The 22437-nt window shown below is 40.0% G+C and overlaps 1 protein-coding gene across 2 annotated transcripts in view; it reads left to right on the forward strand.

Annotated features, from left to right (window-relative positions):
- Positions 1-22437, forward strand: part of CCDC158 (coiled-coil domain containing 158) — a 175097-nt gene that overhangs the window by 42367 nt on the left and 110293 nt on the right. For both annotated transcript variants that reach the window (XM_077275754.1, XM_077275763.1), the window contains exons 10-18: positions 2668-2778; positions 3573-3770; positions 4077-4550; positions 7300-7489; positions 8736-8888; positions 10802-10914; positions 11213-11371; positions 12896-12988; positions 15236-15379. In XM_077275754.1, coding sequence (XP_077131869.1) covers positions 2668-2778; positions 3573-3770; positions 4077-4550; positions 7300-7489; positions 8736-8888; positions 10802-10914; positions 11213-11371; positions 12896-12988; positions 15236-15379 — 1635 coding nt within the window. The remainder of the gene's footprint in view (positions 1-2667; positions 2779-3572; positions 3771-4076; positions 4551-7299; positions 7490-8735; positions 8889-10801; positions 10915-11212; positions 11372-12895; positions 12989-15235; positions 15380-22437) is intronic.

Raw genomic sequence — 22437 nt, forward strand, 5'->3', positions numbered from 1 at the left:
CACTGCTTGTGATACTCCCCAAAATTTTTGAATGGCCTTTTCTTAACAATCCTTTCAAGGCTGCAGTTATCCCGGTTGCTTGTGCACCTTTTTCTACCACACTTTTCCTTCCATTCAACTTTCCATTAACATGCTTGCATAAAGCACTCTGTGAACAACCAGCTTTTTTAGCAATGACCTTTTGTGACTTAACCTCCTTGTGGAGTGTGTCAATGACTGCCTTCTGGACATCTGTCAAGTCAGCAGTCTTAACCATAATCGTGGTTCCTACTGAAACAGACTAAGGGACCTTTCAAAATGCTTAGGAAGCCATTGCATGTGTTTTTGTTAATTATTCTAATTTACTGAGATAATGACTTTTGGATTTTCATTGGTTGTCAGCCATAATCATCAACATTAACAGAAATAAACACTTGGAATAGATCAGTCTGTTTGTAATGACTCTATATAATATTTGAGTTTCACTTTTTGTATTAAAGAACTGAAATAAATTAACTTTTTGATAATATTCTAATTTTGTAACAAGCACCTGTACATATAAATATAAAGAATTTGGAAGATTGTTGTCAGAGGTAGAATCCAACCAATACTTGCCATAAATTCCTGCAGCTTCTTTAATGTTGCTTTAGATCTCTTTGCAGCCTCCCAGACCAATTTTCTGCTTGTCTTTTGATCAATGTTTGAAGGCCATCCAGTTCCAGTTAATGTCACTGTTGTGTCAAATTTAAACCGCCTCTTGATTTGTCTCTTCACAGTGACTGATACATTTCTGCAAGGAAATGCCTTTGATGTGTTTTAAGCTTTTTACGGACCATAGATTTTGCTGTAAAATGCACCTACAAAATAGCTAAACGTTATGTGAGGTTGATCACAATCAGTCTAAATGATGACAACCGTGTACTGACTAAAACTGCTCTTTAACATGAGTTTAAAAGGGATTTGCTAATTCTGAACACAACCACATCCTCAATTATAACAGGGTTCTCACACGTATTCAATCATATTATTTTATTTTTTTATTTACTCTACCCCTCAGAATAATTTCAGTTTATTTCTCCATGGATTTGTAAAGATTATAGGTGACATTAAAGATGGAAGAAGGCCTGATGTATATATATGTAATGCGTGTGGTCCGTCTTGCACCTGCTTTGTTAATTTTACACTTGCTAAATGTCATTTTGTGCTTAGAATCTTAGATGTTCTCTGCTGACATTACAGAAGTCATCTGTTATGTATACTCTGTGTCTGTGCCCTTTTCTTTCTCTTGGCTAGAGACCAAAACTCTAACCCTGTCAGGCCTTCACGCTCCTGACAACCACTGCTATCTTTAGTCATGTTGCATCACTCTACCAGGGTATTGCAAGTTTTTTTTCCGTTATCAGGATCAGTTGAGCTCTCTGACCCATACTATTTGTCATACATTTAGTTTTGGTTCATCTTTATGTGCACTGTTGAAACATCTTGAGTCCTTGATCCTGACTAATGATATCTACATAGATGTAACATTCCAAACCTTCCATGATCCGCTGTTCTAGCTATGAATCATGTAACGCTCAGCCCCCTCTTCGGAAGTTGTGCCTGATTTTACCCTGCTTGAGCTTTTGATATCCTCTACATGGGCAGTCTGAGGCACTGTTACTCATGGAATATTGTATTAATGGTCTAAAAAGCATGCATGCTCTGCAGGAAAGAGCGTTTCACCCTGCTATGCATTTGTTATCACTTAGGACCACACATTCATTGGAAAAAATCACCTGCATTATATGTGGCACGTGATCGAGCATGTTGCCAGAAGAAGGGAGTGATCGTCTTGTGTCCTGTATCGAGAAAAGCAGATCTGTAAAGATATTATTACTAATCTATAAAGTGACCTTATGTCCCACGTAGACTCCAATCACCTCCTTTCCATATTCATTTGTACACCATCTAAGAGTATTGTAGAAATAACTCGACAGTGCTGATTTCATTCAGATGAAACCAAAGGGATAGGTATACTTAAATCTTAAAATTTTCCTTTATACATTTTTTTTTACAGAGTACATATTATTTTATTTTATATCTGATTCCCTCCTCATGTGTACGGTAGAATGGTGAGGGTATCAAATCCTGAACCCCCACCATTCGCTGAAAAAACACTCTGCAGTGTGCAGCTCAGATGCTAGAAGTGCTCAATAGAAAGTCTATAAGGCCCCTTTTACACGTCCAGTATTGGAAAAACCTTTACTGTTTAGTAAAGAGGGGAACCTAAAAGAAAAATGATGTAGGGTCCCCCCCAAATTTACTAACCAGCAAAAGATAAACAGACAGCTGCTGGCTGATATTGATAGGCTGGGAAGGGGCCATGGATATTGGCCCCCTATAAGACTAAGAACACCAGCACTCATCTGCCCAAGAAATGTTACATCCATTAGATGCCCCAATTCTGGCGCTTAGCCTTGCCTCTTCCCACTTGCCCTTGTGCATTGGCAAGTTGGGTAATAGTTTTGTGGTTTAAGTGGGAAGAGCCAAAGCTAAGCATCAGAATTGGGGCATCTAATGGAGCAGGTTCTGCCTGCAAAAGAAAACTAAAAATAAAACACACAATGCAACGTGTGAATATAGCCTTACATTTTTTATTGGGGTCTGCCTGGCACCTATTATTTATTTGATTGACATTTTGTGTTGTAGGTGAAAGAGCTAGAAAATCAATTATCATCTGCTAATTGTTCACTAGAGGACCTGCAAAATGAACACTCGCAGTGCAAGCAAGAGTATGGTGGCCAACTCCTTCATTTAAATGTAAGAAGACAGTAGAGGATATATTTTACCTCCTAGAAATTTAGCTAATTTTGTCAGAAGACCATGATATTAAAGGGAATCTGTCACCACATTTTTGCTACCCCACCTAGGAGCAGCATGATGTTAGGGCACAGACCCTGATTCTAGTGATGTGTGACTTTCTTTACTACTTTCTGCAGTTTTGATTGACAACTGTTTTATCTGCAGCAGATCTACCAGTTTTCTGAATGCTGAGCTCTGAATTACCCTGGCCACACCACTGATTGGCAGCATTCTGTGTACACAGTGCATAGGCAGAAAGCTACCAAACATTGGTGTACACGATTGGACTACATGACAACAGATTTACTAGTCATCTAGTGAAAATCTCCTGCTGATAAAACGCAGATTTTTAAAAAATAAAAACTACATTAAGCAGCCCAGTAAGTAATACATCACTGAAATCAGGGTCTCTGCCCCTATGTTATGCTGGTCTCAGATTAGGTTACAATAATATAGTGAGAGATTCCCTTAATTCATTTTAAATGAAACTTATTAAATTATTAAAGGGGTTTCCTCTTTAGTGGATATCATAAAGTGGAGTCCCCCATGGCTCCTATTCTAGTGGACTCTTACCCTTGTAGAATGCCATTCATCTGAGTGGCTACAGTTTTTCCCACCAAAGTCAGCTCAATTGAGTTTTGAAAGACGTTTTTTTATTTTGCTGAGATGACCCCCACATGAAAAATATGAATATTATTAAGAATATTCCAAAATATTCCTGATGAGATTGAAAATTGTTATTTTCCTTGTAGGAAGCCTTAAAGACACGTGAAGAACAGCTGAACTTAGAAAAAGAGCACAACAAGCAATTATATGATCGGGAAAAGGTCAACAGCCTGACTAATGAAAACCTACAAAGAGAGCTGATTGAGCGACGGATAGAGGTCGAGAGACTTCAGGCAGGAGTGAAGATGATCAACGAAGAATACAGGAAGAAGACAGAACAACAGGTTAGGAGTTTTTTAGTTTCTTGCTGAGCTATCCAAACATGCATCCAAATACGAAAGACCACTCAGATGTCAATCACTTTCATCCCTTTACCTTCATCCTAATTATTATTGTAGAAACCCTTGTGTTAAAAAAAGCTCTGATTCATATAATTATAACAATATTGGCCCCTAAAGTAATTAGAAAAAAAATCTGTTTATGAGATTTTTGACATTTTTACTAAAAGATTTTTAAAAAGTTGTTCTTGTGACTCCATATGGTAAAACATGAGATATTGATGAACCCATTTTTTTGTAATATCCTAAAAGGTGAGAACTATTCAGGAGAAAACCACAAGTCTGAATGCTGCATCTTCCCAGCTAAAGTCCATAAAAGATGCTTTGCGGAAAACGTCAAATGATCTGGAGGCCAAAAGCCAATGTTTGGACCAGACTGAGAAAAGCTTAATAGAAACCAGAAATGTTCTGGCTGAAAGGGATAGGTCATTGCAAAGAGTTGTTGATGAGATGAAGAAGCTGCGTTTATATGCTGAGTCCAAGAAACGTGAGGTTCAGCATCTAAGAGCTGACAATGAGAAAATGACGGAGATACAAAGAGATGCCGATACTCTAAAGCTGCTCTTAGTAGAAAAGGATAACATGATAATGACTCTCCGGGAACAAATTGAAGCTATGACTATGATGACTGGACAACAGAACCAGAAGGTTGATGCCCTAGAAGTAGAGAAATCTCAGCTTTTACATGAAGTAACTGTTAAAAAATCGGAATCACAGGATATAGCGGTAAGATCTTATTGCCAGACTTCTTTGATATCTACAGGGTTTTCATGGGGCATACTGGGAACTGATGTACAATAATTTTATTCATTTATTCAGCTGAAGGTTGGATATGGTTCACACTTGTGTTAGAGAATTTCTTGCTTCTGTTCAGTTCTAAGAGCAGAAAAACAAAAGTAATCAGGAGACGGACAAAAGAAGCTGGTACCTGAAGCGCCCCATAGGGGTTTGTTGGATTTCTGTTATTGTGTCCATTTTCTGAAAGTAGCCACCAGCACACCAACATATTCTGAAAGTAGACATAGTCAAAAAGTGACTCACTGCCCTATACACCTGGCATTCTTAATGGGAATCTTTCATCAGTTTTTGCTATGCCACCTGACAGCAGCATGGCATAGGGAAGAAAACCTTGATTCCAGTGATATATAATTTACTGGATTGCTTGCTGTAGTTTTGATAAAATCACAGTTATATTGAACAGATCTACCAGTTCGCTCAATGCTAGGCTCTGTATAACCCTGCCCACACCACTGATTGGCAGATTTCTGCCTATGCATGGTATACGCAGAAAGTTGCCAATCAGTTGTATATGCCGAGTTGTACAAAGTTCTTAAATATAGAGGACAACATGGCAGCAGGTTTACTAGTCCTCTAGTGATAATCTTGAAACGTGGATGGTGGATGGCCACAGGATGAAGGGTACAGCAACAATCAGAAGACACACACACATAGATTAGACAATATACCGTATATACTGGTGTATAAGCTGAGTTTGTCAGCACTTTTTTTGTGACACCCCCCTCAGCTTATACACGAGTCATTGTCCCAGAAAGATGCTGGGGGAGGGGGAGTGGCGGAGCAGCGGGTCACAGAGGCAGGAGCCGGCGGCTGCTGCTTTAACTGTGCCCGCTGCTAAAGAGAAATGAATATCCACTGTGCTGGCAGCCACCAGCTTCCAGCACATATCCTACTTACCTTCCCTGTGCGCCCTCGCTGCATCTCGATCCAGCGCCAGCAGCTCTTCTGGTCGAGCGATCACATATCCCCCGCTCATAAAGGTAATGAGTATTCACCTCTCTCGACTCCCATAGACATTGAGTGAATATTCATTACCTTAATGAGTGAGGACATGTGATCGCTCGGTCGGAAGAGCTGCTGGCACCTCAACGAGATGCAGCAAGGCGCGCAGGGAAGGTAAGTAGGATGTGTTTTTTTTATGGGGAGCCATGCATGCAAGGATAGGGGAGCCATGCATACAAGGACAGGGATGTGGAGCCATGCATACAAGGATAGGGATGGGGAGCCATGCATACAAGGATGGGGATATGGAGCCATGCATACCAGGACAGGGATGGGGAGCCATGCATTCCAGGATGGGGATGAGGGGACAGTGCATACCAGGATAGGAATGAGGGGACAATGCATACCCGGCTTATACTCGAGTCAATTAGTTTTCCCAGTTTTTTGTGGGAAAAATAGGTGCCTCGACTTATACTCGGGTCGACTTATACATGAATATATACGGTAATATGAATATTTACTAAGCAGTTTATAAAACAAAGGAAAGGATGGTAGGTAAGCAGTGTATAAGTAACAAATGCAGTTACAGCAGTTCCCCTCAATAACACTGACTAAGAGTATATGCAGGTACACTTAAACAGAATTGACAGTTATATGTGAGCAAAATACGACACAATTAACTCTTTCTATGTATTAATCAATAAAGCAACAGTGTTGTGCCAGTACTTTAGTAATCGCCTACTCTGAGCAGTAAGTGTCTTACAGAAGAGGCTTTTTCCCCTAACTAACTGGACCTCTATAAGGCTATTTATATAAGTGCATATATATCGAGATGTTAGATGATACCAGCACATCCTAAAACTGAAGTAAAAGGGTCCTTGCTGGGCTGAAGCTCTTAGGGAATGCCGATCTCTCCCACACAGGGCTTCCCTAAGACCTTAGAGATAAGGTCTCACGTGACCTAACCCTAGATGATATGTACTAGGTTATCGTCACCGAGTCGGCTCATGTCAAACCAAACAACATGTCCCAGAGTCACCAACAAAAGATCCACAGTCGCACCACCCTATTCCGACTTTCTCAAAGTATGCGTAGCTTCACTTCCACCCGGACTCTCCTTCATCTCCTCCCAACTGTCCACCAACCACCAAAAACCACCGCTCCAACTTTGGCCTTGCATCGCTGCTCTCTACTGGTCAGACCATATATTACAACACAAATCTCCAACAATACAGTAAACTGTGATTAACCCTTACAATCTGCTGTTGATAAAGCTGATTTTATCAAAACAACAGTAAGCAGACACATCACTGGAATCCGGGTCTCTGATCCTACATCATGCTGCCATTTATGTGGCAAAATGTGGGCAGCAGATTCCCTTTAATGCAAATTTGCTTTTAAAATTTGGCACATGCATTATGTTTGCTGCCATTGTGTGATCTATAGACATGGAAAGTGTGAACAGATTGATATAGTTTTATTGGGAAAATAATAGTAAGGCTGTATTCACATGTGCAGTAATCATCAGTTAGGAAAGTTTCCGGCAGCAACCAGTTAATAAAATATTTGTGCAGATGCAGCATTTTTGTCCAGCTAAAAAAAACAAACATTTCAGCTGGTTACATTTTTTTTTTTACCATTGAAGTCTATGGAAAACTGATTCCTTAAATTGCCAAATTTGCTAAATTGTTTGCTCAAATACTTAATACTGATGCTAACAATGGCTCATCCATAGTTGAGGGCTGAGAAGAAAGAAAAAAGAATAGTGGAGCTGGAAGAATTGTGCACAGGATTGGAGCTGGAGAAAAGTAAACTTGCCAATTTTAACACTAAGAAGATTCTGGCCAATAAGAAAACAAAAAAAGAAAGAGACAAAATTATGTTTGAGCTTATGGAAACGCGGAGTGATCTTGCAAATTTAGCAGGTATGTAAGTACTAGTGTAAAATGAGAAGTTACACCAGTAGCAGCTATGTCTGATAGTGATTCGGCGTGCTCTAAATATATCTTGCACCTCAAAAAATATGCACCTGCATGTTTTGCGGTAATCCCTGTATTTGTTGCATCTGTCGAACAGCCATGAGACATGCAGCCACAGCAGAGACCGGAACATATGTTTCGAGCATGCCGATGACAGTCGGGTAGCACACGAGCGTGTTCAGATAATGCCTTATCCAAGCATATTTGCTCATCACTAATGTCTAAGCTTCAATGGAACAAAATACTAAAAATGTTGTATTTTTACACTTCTGTATGATACAGTTAAAAGATTTATATCTTTAATATTAACGCCACTATCAGGTTTTTATGCAAAAGATCATGGACCAGAGGTTAGGGGCTAAATCCTCTACTCAGGATTTAATAAATCCGGCTCATGTAATCAGCTTGTTGGATGAGATTGCACATACTATATAGACTAAATAGGCACTACATAAAATTATTATAAAGAATTAAAATAGTATGCGGTGAGCTCCCTCTAGTGGAAGGTTTAGTCAGACAGAATTTTATAATTTAAAACAGATTTCAGCCTCATTTGTTTTTACACCGTAGGCTTTCATTGTTTAAAAATAGCAAACAGAGCTTTACTCACCAACCCTTGCACCAGAACTGTTACCCAACCACTGCTCCCAGGCTTTTCTGACAGGCTGCAGCAGTACGTCATTAGTACTACAGCACACAAGACTGTAATTGCCAATAACTGAGCTCAGCTGTGAAGAAGAGGTAGTTGGCACGAGACTACTGAAATCATTGATTGGCTGTCGGCAACGGCTTGGAGGCATTGGTGGCGAACCAGCACTAGTGCAGGAGTCAGTGAGTACAGCTCTTTTTGTTATTTTTAGACAGTGGAAGCCAGGATTGGACAGTGAGCCCCTATGTAAGAGTTGGCCCTCAGCACCATAACCCTGCGATCACATTAATTATTGATTTGATTTAGATTTCGCTTTACATTTTGTTAATTTGATAAACATAAACTATTAACCCTTCTAGTTTTGAAAACATTCTTACTTTGCTGCATTTTTCTGCACCTGCTGAACAATTGCACAATACTGTTCCAATCAGGTGCAACTCTAATGTTCAGTTTTCAATCTTTAATTCAAATGTGTGCGATGAGACTGAGTAAACCGGCAGAAAAAACATACAAATCAAAACTTGTGATTTTTGTATTGCACAGAGGATTATGAGGCCCTGAAAAGAGAATATGAGAAGCAGACAGGAGATAAAGAGAGCACAACCACAATCCTTAGAATGCAACTAAAGGCAGCAATGGTTGAACTGGAGCAAACAAAAAACACTCTGAATATTGTGGAAGATTGTGATGGTCATGGTGAGAATTCTAGCTTGTTCAATTATTCTTAGAGGAAATGTACATTTTTACATCAGCATAAGCTTTGTCTTTTTGTTATAGATTACTTACACTTGGTGTCCCCCTGTAACAGCAATAATTTTAAGTTTACTCTGTTGGCTAATTTCAGTACTGCTTCTTTTAAGGCCAGGCACACTTATGACACACTGATAGTGAAAACAGACACACTGATGGCCCACTGATAGTAAGAGCAGACACACGGATAACACACTGATTTTAAGAACAGACACATGGATGACACACTGATAGAAAGAACAGATACACTGATGGCAGTGATAGTAAGCACAGACACACTGATGACACTGATGATAAAACTGGACACAATGAGAGTAAGAACAGACACACTGATGACACACTGATCGTAAGAACAGACACACTGATGATAAAACTGGACACACTGATGACACTGAGAGTTAGAACAGACACACTGATGACATACTGATGATACACTGAGAGTAAGCTAAGACACACTGATAGTAAGAACAGACACACTAATGATACACTGACACAAATGACACACTGATGTTAAAAATGGACACACTGATGACGTACGGTACTGTTGCACAACACTGACTGACATCAGCACTATTTTTTCACATAAATGTTTAAACACTGACGTATGAATGAGGTCTTACTGAGCGGTATAAGTGTGACTTCTATGTGAAACTAAAGCTCATATTCTCTCATGAAAATATAACATATACTAAATGGAGGCCCGATGCTATCGCATCGGAAGGGCGGTAATGTCACGATGGGGGCAGGCTTTGCAGCATTGAGAATCTCTCCCCCCATGTGCTGTGTTTAAAAACAGTCAGTGAAATATTTTACCTGACAAAATGAATCCTCTGTGATCCCCTGCTGTAATGTCAGTATTGTCTTTTGCTTCCTCCCCTGCCCAGGAGATATGGTATGCTCCGTACATGGTCAGACACAGACAATTTTTAAAATGAACTTTCATTCATGGGAAAACCCCTTTAATGTGACCGGCTTCCTCTGCCTGTAGACACGTCACGCATCTGCCGCCGGGATCAGCCAAATGATTCACTGCGCCTGCGCGGAATTTGCACAGGCACAGTAAATCAGACCGCCGCCATCTTTGTGCAGACAGATAGCGGCAGTGCTATCTAAGTGCTAAGTGTGGTGCTCTTTGTGATAATTAGGCTAAGGTGCTGCCCCAGTATTTTCTCTCATCTTAGAGAATTGGATCGATTTATACTAATCACACTCTGTTCAGACTTTGACCAGAGTGTAATCATACAGTGACCTAATTTTCTCGGATGAGGAGAAGATAATAAAAATAAAATCTTCATCCTTTCCATTCTGTTAGTCTGTGAAAATCGGACTGCACTCAGTTGTCATCTGATTTTTTCCCATGGACTCATTGACTTGCATGGCTGAGTGAGTCCCAAATATCGGATATAAATCAAGTGTGCTGGAATTTTTTCCTTGTACAGACTCTGTCTGAGGTATAAATCGGACATGTGCACTGCCCTATAGAATAACATTGGTCCGAGTGTGATCTGATGTTTTGTCCAGTGATGTCGTTAGCAGATTTATCAAGGGTTCTATGACATTGTTATACATTGTTATGCCACGTGAGCCCTGCAGCCAATCAGCAGCTGCAAATGGGCTCACACTTTCTGCGGACGTCCAAAGTTTGTCCAAACAAAGTAAGCAGCAGCTAATTAGCGAGCGCCGATTGACTGCAGGTCTCACGTGGTATAACAATGTCATACAAGCCTCGGAAAACCCGTAGCTGACATTGCTGGAGCAACACTGGTATGGGAAGTGAGAAAAAAATGATTTTATTTTTCAAGGGGGAATATTGGATTTACACCTTGAATAAACTGGGTTTGTGTTATGTGTATTTTCAGCTGTTAAAATTGCAACTAGAATGCAGAAGAAAATCACTGTCAAGAGGGAAGAAATTGATATGTTACAAAGCAGAGTACATTTCTTAGAAGAAGCCTTGTCTAATGCTACAAAGGTAACTTTATTATTTCAGAATTACATGAAACATGAGTTATAAAGTTAAATTATTATATTTTTTTATTAGGCTCTGTTCAAGTGTCCATTAATCTTTTCCCCTTATATGTCCTGTTTAGGACATTTGTGACCACCAGAGTGGTGGTTGCTCTTGTAGGGCAACTGTCTATTCCGGCACATATGGCATAGGGACAGGGGTTGTCTTGGTTGCCCCTTGGTTAGACAGCCCCTTTAAATGTGCTGTGTTATGTTGTTTTTGCATAGATTCCTAATGTCTGCTGTTATTTCATGTGTCTTAGGACAAAAATGTTTTAAAAGTGGAACAAAAACAGTTAATGCAGGAATGTGTTCATGAAGCAACTGAGAGGCATAAGCTCTCTGGAGCCGTTGAGAACCTCAAGATTGAGAATAATACTCTTAAAGCCAATGCAGCAAGAACAGAAGCTGCCCTGGAAAAGGTAAGTTAGTTTGAGTTTGTTTCATCAGCGGGTGATTCCCTGCATCCTCCGATAACTGTTGATGGATGTTTGGACCATGGGACTTATCTAGATATAGTGGCCAAACAAGTTCATTCCTTCCTGTGCACCATGTTGCAGGGGTTGTCTAGGCATGTACTGGTTCCAGAGACATGACAACTAGTTTACATGCTTTCATATTGGTCACAATGTCGAATCCATTTAATTTGTGGAAACTGTAAGAAGTCATCCCGCCTGCAGGGAATAATATTTCTTCACAACGATTTCAACACCTAGTAGAACCTAGTCACTGCTAGTTGCTATAGTTCTGAAATTCAGAGAAGCTCCAATGCACAGCTCGATGGGGTGTTCTAATGATGTAACGTCTGCCTGAGGCCACAAACTCAAAATGCTGCCTCAGACAGACTTGGCACAAGCCACTCCTTCTGGCAAGCTCCAGAAAAATCCCAATACCCTCTCTAACCCCTGTACAGGGATCTGGTTTTACAATAGGACCCAGTAGAATGCTACCATGGAATGGCTGTCATTAGTAATGAGAGAACGTGCTCGGACAATGTCTTACCTGAGCACACTCGGGTGGGAGAGTAAAGTGGCCACTGATTGAGCACAGTGATTGCTTGACATAACAATCCCCAGGAGATCCAATGCCTACACCTCTGGAACGGTGCCATCACTGAAGGTGGGTATAAGTGCAAATTGTTTTACAGGGGACGAACATAGGGATTCAGAAGTCTGAGTAGTGGACAATCCTTTTAAGACTAGATAACAAATACAGTATACACTATATCAATAACTGCAACCAAATAATCACATGAATGTTATATAAATCAATTTTAGTTATAATATTAATACTAAAGTCTAATGATAAGGCCAGTTGATAGCATGGAAAGGAGATACTCTTTACGGTTGTAATGTTATGAGCTGATCTACAGCATCCAAGAGAGGCCACTGAACAGTGTGATGTTCTGCTCTGTACACTGTTTAGACCTGGTAACAGCTGATTAGTGGGGGTGCCAGATGTCGAACCTCCACCGATTTGATATAGATGACCTATCACAAGCATAAATTGTCGATTACATAGTACTGGAAAACCCTTTTAATGGCAAGTTTATAGTATGGTATGCAAGGATGATGTAAATATGGCATTATCCTAACATTCTTGATGAATGTATCATATCAGGATAATATGTTATAAATTAATTTGCAAACATCTGAAAGATTGACAGGAAATGTTTTCAGATGTTTATATTATATTAATACATATGCACATACAGCCTTGCTGCGCTGGGGTCCTGAGTTCAAATCCCACCAAGGACAACATCTTCAAGGCGTTTGTATGTTCTCTCCGTGTTTGTATGGGTTTCCTCCTGGTACTCCGGTTTCCTTCTACACTCCAAAGACATACTGATAGGGAATGTAGATTGTGAGTCCCTGTATAGTGCTGTGGAATCAATGACGCGATATAAAGCTCATGTGGACTGATATCTCTGCATCTATGCATTACAGACTTTGTTACAGTTATCAGAATGCCAAGCAGTAATTCAGCTCCTGGAGCAAGAAACTATGCGCTTGAGGTTACAGCGCACACTGGACTTACAGGTAATTAATAATATAATGTCATATTGTTGCTTTCAAAATGAATCATATACTTTATTGATAAAGAATATGCAATAGTTATCCAATCTGGCATAAGCTTGTTGTACTGTGTGCTTTACAATAGTTTGTGTACTAAATATGAGTCTTTAGCACGACTAATTCTGTTGCATACCATTTGAGATCAATAGAAATACATAAAAAAGAGATTTAACAAAACTGGTGTAATGGTAAATTGTCCATAACAACTAATCTCATTATATTTAAATCCAAACACGATTACAGTGTATATACAAAGTCTACATACCTGTTGTTTAAAATGCCAGGTTTGGTCATGTTAAAAAAAATCACGTGAAGAAGAATCATTTCAGAACTTTTTCCAAATTTTAAAATTCAATTGAAAAATTGCATTGAAAAATAAGCTGAAATCTTTTTTGGTTGAAAAATATAAACAAAAACGAAAATAATGTGGTTGCATACATATTCACACCCTTAAACTAATACTTTGTTGAAATACCCTTTGAATTTATGACCTCATTCAGTCTTTTTGGATAGGAGTGTATTAGCATTTTAACTCTAGAATTGTCAATATTTGTCCTATCATTCTTGTAGCAGCTCTACAAATCTGTCAGATTGCAAGGGTATCTCCTATCTATAGCCCTCTTCCACAGATTTCCAATTGGATTAAAGTCTAGCTCAGCCATTGCAAAACTTTGATCTTCTGATGAAACCATTCTTTTGTTGATTTCGAGATATGCTTAGGGTTGTTGTTGTGCTGAAAGGTGAAATTCTTCTTTGTCTTAAGCTTTGTAGCAGATGTCTGAAAGTTTTGATGCATAATTGACTGATATTTGGAACAGTTCATAATTCTCTCCACCTTGAATCCCCAGTTCCAGCTGTTAAAAACCAGATGCCTCCACCATGCTTCACTGAGGGTATGGTGTTTTTTTGGTTTTGCGCATTGCTGGCTTGGCACTAAACATACCTTTTGGAATTATGATCAAAAGCTGAAACTTTGTGTCATCAGATGATAACATGGGTTCCTACATGCTTTTGGCAGACTTTATGTAGATTTTTGCAAACAATACCAGTTTTGGGTGGTTTTTTTAGTAAGGAAAGGCTTCTCACTTGACACTCTACACCACACAAAAGAATATGAAGAATTTGGGAGATTGTTTTCACATGCAGTACACAACCAGTACTTGCTTGCCAGAAATTCCTGTAACTGCTTTAATGTTGCTATACGCTGATGTCCAGTTCAAGGTAATGTCACTGTTGTGCCAAATGTAAGCCACTGACTGATAAATTTCAGCAATTGGGTGGCTTTGCTGTGTTGTAAGCTGTTTATGGACCGTGGCTTTTGCTGTAAAATGCAATGAAGAGAATATAAGGAAAATTTTTCTAAAACAGCTAAACTTTATACAGGATACTCAGAATCACTGTAAATGATGGCTGTCGTGTACTGACTACTAATTAACATGGATTTTAGTGTGACTGGCCAATTTTTAACACAACCACATCCCAAATTATAAGAGGGTGATCACACTTATGCAACCAATTATTTTAGTTTAATATTTTTTACCCCTGAAAATGATTTCTTTTTGATTCTCAATGATTTGTCCACATTATGGGTGACATTAAAGGTGGAAAAAGTTCTGAAGTGATTATTGTTGGTATGATTTTGCTTACATGACAAACATTTTAACAGGGGTGTGTAGACTTTTTATACACATTGTAGTTCACTAAATTGATATTAATAATATAAGGGAAGCGATGATCAGAAAGTATATTGGTGGCTCAGCAGTAAAGAGAATTGTCAAAGAATTACTCCGTGGCAGGAAAATGTTTGCACTCACCAAATAAAAAAAGTCTTCTTGCCTCCCTGATGCTTTATGGTTGACATAATATGGTTGACATGATATTTTCGACATGATAAGGTCATAGGCTGTGAGCTGTTTTTGGTAATCCCTATCCTGTTCATTTTATTTATTTATTTATTTTTTTTCCCATGGAGTACTGATTATTTTGTCTGTGTGTTAGAAAGATCTACTCTACTTTTCATTTGCAATATTTCCTCTTTCCTGAGATATTCTGACTGTCCCATGATACATTTTCCACTAATAAAGGCATGGAGGGAGATTAATACGCCAGGATTCTGTTCCAATTTTTGCAATAAATTGTCACTTTGGATTTTTGTAACTTCCAGACAAGTGATTTTTTTAAACCTAATGTGAAATGACTGTTTTATCTTAGGATCTCAAAGGATCCACATCTACCGATTTACCTACTAGATCACTGCAACTAAGAACTGCAATGTCTCTGCTTCATCCTAAAGATCTTCCTCAACCGCAGAGCAAGAAGCAGATGCGTTTCTGTGATGCTGTAACAATAAGTGAGGTAATCATTGTGTGGTGAAATTATGGCATGTAGCAAATTATGTTAATTTCACCAAATGGACCCTAGAGGGCGCTCTTGTTGAGCTTCCATGAGTAGACTAGTACTGTTTTCCCTATTCTGAGCATTTATGGTATTATCCATCAATTATAACATAAATGAGTGATAAATGCAGACTTCACTGGAGTACGGGGGTCTTCTGACCCACGTCTTAGGGAATTACAGAAATGGTTAAGCGCTAGACTCTTGCTCTCCACATATATAGTGCTCCCCTACAGATAAGTTAAAAATACCTCTAGAAGTTGAGAATGCCTTTTTAATAACTTCAATCACTCCACAGTTGCTAGTGTCACTTCTTCAGCTCGTGCCTCAAGTGATTTTTTTATGTTGGGTTAGTGAAATTTGTTCAAAAATAGCAAACCTGGCATTTCAATATTTATTTTCTTCCTGGTGTAAAATGTACAATTTAAATAATTTTACACTTTGTTAGATTGGACTTTGTGGACACAATGATACCAAACATACTCATTTTTTAAAAGAAAAATGTTTAAGCTTTTGTGAAAAGAGATAAGGAAGAAATGTAATTTATTTTTATTTTACTTATTTTTAAAACTTTTTTTTAATTTTTATTTTATTGTTTAGCCCCCCCCAGGGAACTTGAACCAGTGATCAACTAATCGCTGCTACAATATAACGTGTACAGTAGAGCAATTTAGAGAAATTGCAGATCTCCTAGCAAACTGAGCTTGCGGCTGAACTTCACTGGACAACTGAGATATCTGCCACGGCAGTCTTCAGCTGGCAGCTGTGAACCATTGACTCCCTATGATCTCGTTGCCGGGTTCTGATCGTTGCCACATGTGCACCAGTAATGGCGTCATTAGAGTAGTATTGGCACAGTGCATGAAGGCGAACATCACTTTGAAGAGTTCCTGAATTGATTAAGTGGCATGTGCCTCTTAAAGGGAACCTGTCACCACGTTTTTGGAAGATGGGATAAAAATAGCGTTAAATAGGGGCAGAGGTGGGCGTTACATTAGTGTGTGTGTCATGCGTTTATTACCCACCTAAGTTGCCGAAATAACTTTGCAAAGTCTCCGTTTTCGCCTGTCAATCAGGCTGGTCAGGTCGCATGGGCGTTGTCTTCCCCCAGATTTGGCGTAGTTTTCCGTTGGTGGCGTAGTGGTGTGCGCATGCCCAAAGTCCGGAATCCTCTTCCAGGGGATTTAAAATAGCGCGGTGTTCGTTATTGCATTGGTGATCGGTGGGCGCGGCCATCTTCCTTTGGCCGCGCGTGCGCAGAAGCGGCGCTCTGCTGGCCGCGGCTTCAGGAAAATGGCCGCCGCGATATCCATCTGCGCACGCGCGGCATCCCGCGGCCATTTTCCTGAAGCCGCGGCCAGCAGAGCGCCGCTTCTGCGCACGCGCGGCCAAAGGAAGATGGCCGCGCCCACCGATCACCAATGCAATAACGAACACCGCGCTATTTTAAATCCCCTGGAAGAGGATTCCGGACTTTGGGCATGCGCACACCACTACGCCACCAACGGAAAACTACGCCAAATCTGGGGGAAGACACCACGCCCATGTGACCTGACCAGCCTGATTGACAGGCGAAAACGGAGACTTTGCAAAGTTATTTCGGCAACTTAGGTGGGTAATAAACGCATAACACACACACTAATGTAACGCCCACCTCTGCCCCTATTTAACGCTATTTTTATCCCATCTTCCAAAAACGTGGTGACAGGTTCCCTTTAATAAATTCGGCACCTTCTATTTCAGCAAGACTGGTATAGCACAATTGTGCTCCACACCAGTGGTGATGAATCGGCCCCTATGTTTTTTCTGTTTATTTTCCTCCCAAAAAGAATACAATGGAGGAACGGCTCCTTTTTTCTATCCCTTCCCTCTCATGGCATTTGGAAAACGATGTAGAAGATAAAAATAAGATCAGCTCTCCAGTTTTAGGAACTAAAATGATAAGCTTGGAGCATCTTTTCTTATTCAATAATGTTGCGTTCCTGTTATTACTTCTAGAATTTTATGCCTAAACTGACACCTGGGTGTTATCATTCCCTGTGTCAAAGGGGTGTGTCTCTGCATAGTTGAATACTTTCAGCTCTGATTGGCCAATGTGAGAGTATTTAGAGACACACCCCCAGCTGGTAACGCCAAGTTGTTAACCCCTTAATCCCATTGGATGTACTGTCCCGTCAAGGTGACCAGGGACTTAATTCCCAGTGACGGGATAGTGCGTCCAGCGCGATCGGCAGCGCTCACGGGGGGAGCGCGGCCGATCGCGGCCGGGTGTCAGCTGACTATCGCAGCTGACATCCGGCACTATGTGCCAGGAGCGGTCACGGACCGCCCCCGGCACATTAACCCCCGGCACACTGCGATCAAACATGATCGCAGTGTTCCGGCGGTATAGGGAAGCATCGCGCAGGGAGGGGGCTCCCTGCGTGCTTCCCTGAGACCCCCGGAGCAACGCGATGTGATCGCGTTGCTCCGAGGGTCTCTTACCTCCTATCCCTGCAGGCCCCGGATCCAAAATGGCCGTGGGGCTGCATCCAGGTGCAGACCAGGCTCTGGTAAGCCTGCAGCACTGTAAGTCAGATCGCCGATCTGACAGAGTGCTGTGCAAACTGTCAGATCAGCGATCTGTGATGTCCCCCCCCGGGACAAAGTAAAAAAGTAGAAAAAAAAAATTCCACATGTGTAAAAAAAAAAAAAAAATCCTAAATAAAGAAAAAAAAATAATATTACTCCCATAAATACATTTCTTTATCTAAATAATAAAAAAGCAATAAAAGCACACATATTTAGTATCGCCGCGTCCGTAACGACCCAACCTATAAAACTCTCCCACTAGTTAACCCCTTCAGTGAACACCGTAAGAAAAAAAAAAAGAGCCAAAAAACAACGCTTTATTATTATACCGCCGAACAAAAAGTGGAATAACACGCGATCAAAAAGACTGATGTAAATAACCATGGTACCGCTGAAAACATCATCTTGTCCTGCAAAAAACGAGCTGTCATACAGCATCATAAGCAAAAAAATAAAAAAGTTATAGTCCTCAGAATAAAGCGATGCCAAAATAATTATTTTTTCTATAAAATAGCTTTTATCGTATAAAAGCGCCAAAACATAAAAAGTGATATAAATGAGATATCGCTGTAATCGTACTGACCCGACGAATAAAACTGCTTTATCAATTTTACCAAACGTGGAACGGTATTAACACCTCCCCCAAAAGAAATTCATGAATAGCTGGTTTTTGGTCATTCTGCCTCACAAAAATCGGAATAAAAAGTGATCAAAAACTGTCATGTGTCCGAAAATGTTACCAATAAAAACTTCAACTCGTCCTGCAAAAAACAAGACCTCAAATGACTCGGTGGACTAAAATATGGAAAAATTATAGCTCTCAAAATGTGGAGACGCAAAAACTTTTTTGCTATAAAAAAAGCGTCTTTTAGTGTGTGACAGCTGCCAATCATAAAAATCCGATATAAAAAACGCTATAAAAGTAAATCAAACCCCCTTCATCACCCCCTTAGTTAGGGAAAATAATAAAATTAAAAAAATGTATTTATTTCCATTTTCCCATTAGGATTAGGGCTAGGGTTAGGGTTAGGGTTAGGGCTAGGGTTAGGGCTAAGGTTAAGGCTAGGGTTAGGGCTAGGGTTAGGGCTAGGGTTAGGGTTGGGGCTAGGGTTGGAGCTAAAGTTAGGGTTAGGGTTGGGGCTAAAGTTAGGGTTAGGATTGGGGCTAAAGTTAGGGTTAGGGTTGGGGCTAGTTGGGGTTAGGGTTTGGATTACATTTACGGTTGGGATTAGGGTTGGGATTAGAGTTAGGGGTGTGTCAGGGTTAAGGGTGTGGTTAGGGTTACCGTTGGGATTAGGGTTAGGGGTGTGTTTGGATTAGGGTTTCAGGTAGAATTGGGGAGTTTCCACTGTTCATGCACATCAGGGGCTCTCCAAACGCGACATGGCGTCCGATCTAAATTCCAGCCAATTCTGCGTTGAAAAAGTAAAACAGTGCTCCTTCCCTTCCGAGCTCTCCCGTGCGCCCAAACAGGGGTTTACCCCAACATATGGGGTATCAGCATACTCGGGACAAATTGGACAACAAGTTTTGGGGTCCAAGTTCTCTTGTTATCCTTGAGAAAATAAAAATTTGGGGGGCTAGAAAATCATTTTTGTGGGAAAAAAAAGAATTTTTATTTTCACGGCTCTGCGTTATAAACTGTAGTGAAACACTTGGGGGTTCAAAGTTCTCACAACACATCTAGATAAGTTTCTTGGGAGGTCTAGTTTCCAATATGGGGTCACTTGTGGGGGGTTTGTACTGTTTAGGTACATCAGGGGCTCTGCAAATGCAACGTGACACCTGCAGACCAATCCATCTAAGTCTGCATTCCAAATGGCACTCCTTCCCTTCCGAGCTCTGCCATGCACCCAAACAGTGGTTCCCCCCCACATATGGGGTATCAGCGTTCTCAGTACAAATTGGACAACAACTATTGGGGTCCAATTTATCCTGTTACCCTTGTGAAAATACAAAACTGGGGGCTAAAAAATCATTTTTGTGAAAAAAAAAGAATTTTTATTTTCACAGCTCTGCGTTATAAATTGTAGTGAAACACTTGGGGGTTCAAAGCTTTCAAAACACATCTAGATAAGTTCCTAAGGGAGTCTACTTTCCAAAATGGTGTCACTTGTGGGGGGTTTTAATGTTGAAGCACATCAGGGGCTCTCCAAACGCGACATGGTGTCCCATCTCAATTCCAGTCAATTTTGCATTGAAAGGTCAAACGGCGCTCCTTCCCTTCCGAGCTCTGCCATGCGCCCAAACAGTCGTTTATCCCCACATATGGGGTATCAGCGTACTCAGGACAAATTGCACAACAACTTTTGTGGTCTAATTTATTCTCTTACCCTTGGGAAAATAAATAATTGGGGGCGAAAAGATCATTTTTGTGAAAAAATATGATTTTTTATTTTTACGGCTCTGCATTATAAACTTCTGTGAAGCACTTGGTGGGTCAAAGTGATCACCACACATCTAGATAAGTTCCTTAAGGGGTCTACTTTCCAAAATGGTGTCAGTTGTGGGGGGTTTCAATGTTTACGCACATCAGGGGCTCTCCAAACGCAACATGGCGTCCCATCTCAATTCCAGTCAATTTTGCATTGAAAAGTCAAATGGCGCTCCTTCCCTTCCGAGCTCTGCCATGCGCTCAAACAGTGCTTTACAGCCACATATGGGGTATCAGCGTACTCAGGACAAATTGCACAACAATTTTTAGGGTCAATTTCTTCTCTTACCCTTGGGAAAATAAAAAATTGGGGTCGAAAAGATCATTTCTCCTGTTACCCTTGGTAAAAAAACAAACAAATTGGAGCTAAAATAAATTTTGTGTGAAAAAATGTTAAATGTTCATTTTTATTTAAACATTCCAAAAATTCCTGTGAAACACCTGAAGGGTTAATAAACTTCTTGAATGTGGTTTTCAGCAGCTTGAGCGGTTCAGTTTTTAGAATTGTGTCACACTTGGGTATTTTCTATAATATAGATCCCTCAAAATGACTTCAAATGAGATGTGGTCCCTAAAAAAAATGGTGTTGTAAAAATGAGAAATTTCTGGTCAACTTTTAACCCTTATAACTCCCTAACAAAAAAAAATGTTTGGTTCCAAAATTGTGCTGATGTAAAGTAGACATGTGGGAAATGTTACTTATTAAGTATTTTGCGTGACATATCTCTGTGATTTAAGGGCATAAAAATTCAAAGTTGGAAAATTGCGAAATTTTCAACATTTTCGCCAAATTTCCATTTTTTTCACAAATAAACGCAAGTTATATCGAAGAAATTTTACCACTATCATGAAGTACAATATGTCTTGAGAAAACAATGTCAGAATCGCTAAGATCTGTTGAAGCGTTCCAGAGTTATAACCTCATAAAGGGACGGTGGTCAGAATTGTAAAAATTGGCCCGGTCATTAACGTGCAAACCACCCTCGGGGCTTAAGGGGTTAACTTATTCATAATTTTTTAAGTGGACTAGATAGAAAAGACTTAACATAGAGATCCAAAAAGATGTTCCAAAATTGTTATTTCGTGGAGAATACAAATGTTTACACCAGGACATGTCAAAAATGCCGACAGATCTTTTTCTAAGAGATTGTTTTATCAATTGTTGCACAAATATAAAACGTGTACGAGTGCAGGCAAACACATATCTAATATAAAGTTTCAGATTTTGAAATGTTTTACTTTGAAATCAATTCGTTAGTTACTTTACTATAATGTCTATATTTCCATTTTTTACATGCTTTGCTATCTATGCGGGAAAGGTGACCTTTACCTGAGCCACAGTAACAGATTTATCTGAATGTAAAAAAGGATTAATGAGGTCAGGCTGATGGCACATGTGGCATGGAGTGTGCCTAGAAGATTTAACGCAATCTGCCCATGTGTAAGGAAGTGACATTAAATTGTACTAATTAGTAGGTAATTGAGAATGGCGTTTCTCCTTTATCTCTTTTCTGGGTAATTTAATTTGTGACGCAGTGCAGTAGGATTTTCAGTGCTATGGATAAGACCTATTTTTCCAAAGATATTATTCTTTGCAAACTGCAGAACCTAACTAAAGTCACAAATCTAAATTAAAGCATCGCTCCAGCGTGTGTTTTTTTATTGCACCTCTGGAGTGGTGCTTAAATGTGATGTGGTGTAATTGAATGAAAAGCTACCGATGCATAAAATTCTTCTTTATTTCATTGACATAATGGGTAGCAGGGGGAGATAGAACACATTAAGGACGGCGGCTGTTTCTCACCAAACAGCACTTCAACAGGTCCTAGCATCAAATCTAAGTCCTCTGCCCTGATCATATACTCGTCACCATCCATCTTGTGACACTAGCTTCCAACTGTCCGGAAGTCAGAAGCTGCATCACAAGCTCTCAATGCAACTCTACGAGAGCGAGAACAAGGCTCTCATAGACTTGTACTGAAAAGTGATCTTCACGCAGCTCCTTGAAACCCTG

The sequence above is a fragment of the Ranitomeya variabilis genome, chromosome 1 (assembly GCF_051348905.1).
Source record: "Ranitomeya variabilis isolate aRanVar5 chromosome 1, aRanVar5.hap1, whole genome shotgun sequence".
Classification (NCBI taxonomy): domain Eukaryota; kingdom Metazoa; phylum Chordata; class Amphibia; order Anura; family Dendrobatidae; genus Ranitomeya; species Ranitomeya variabilis.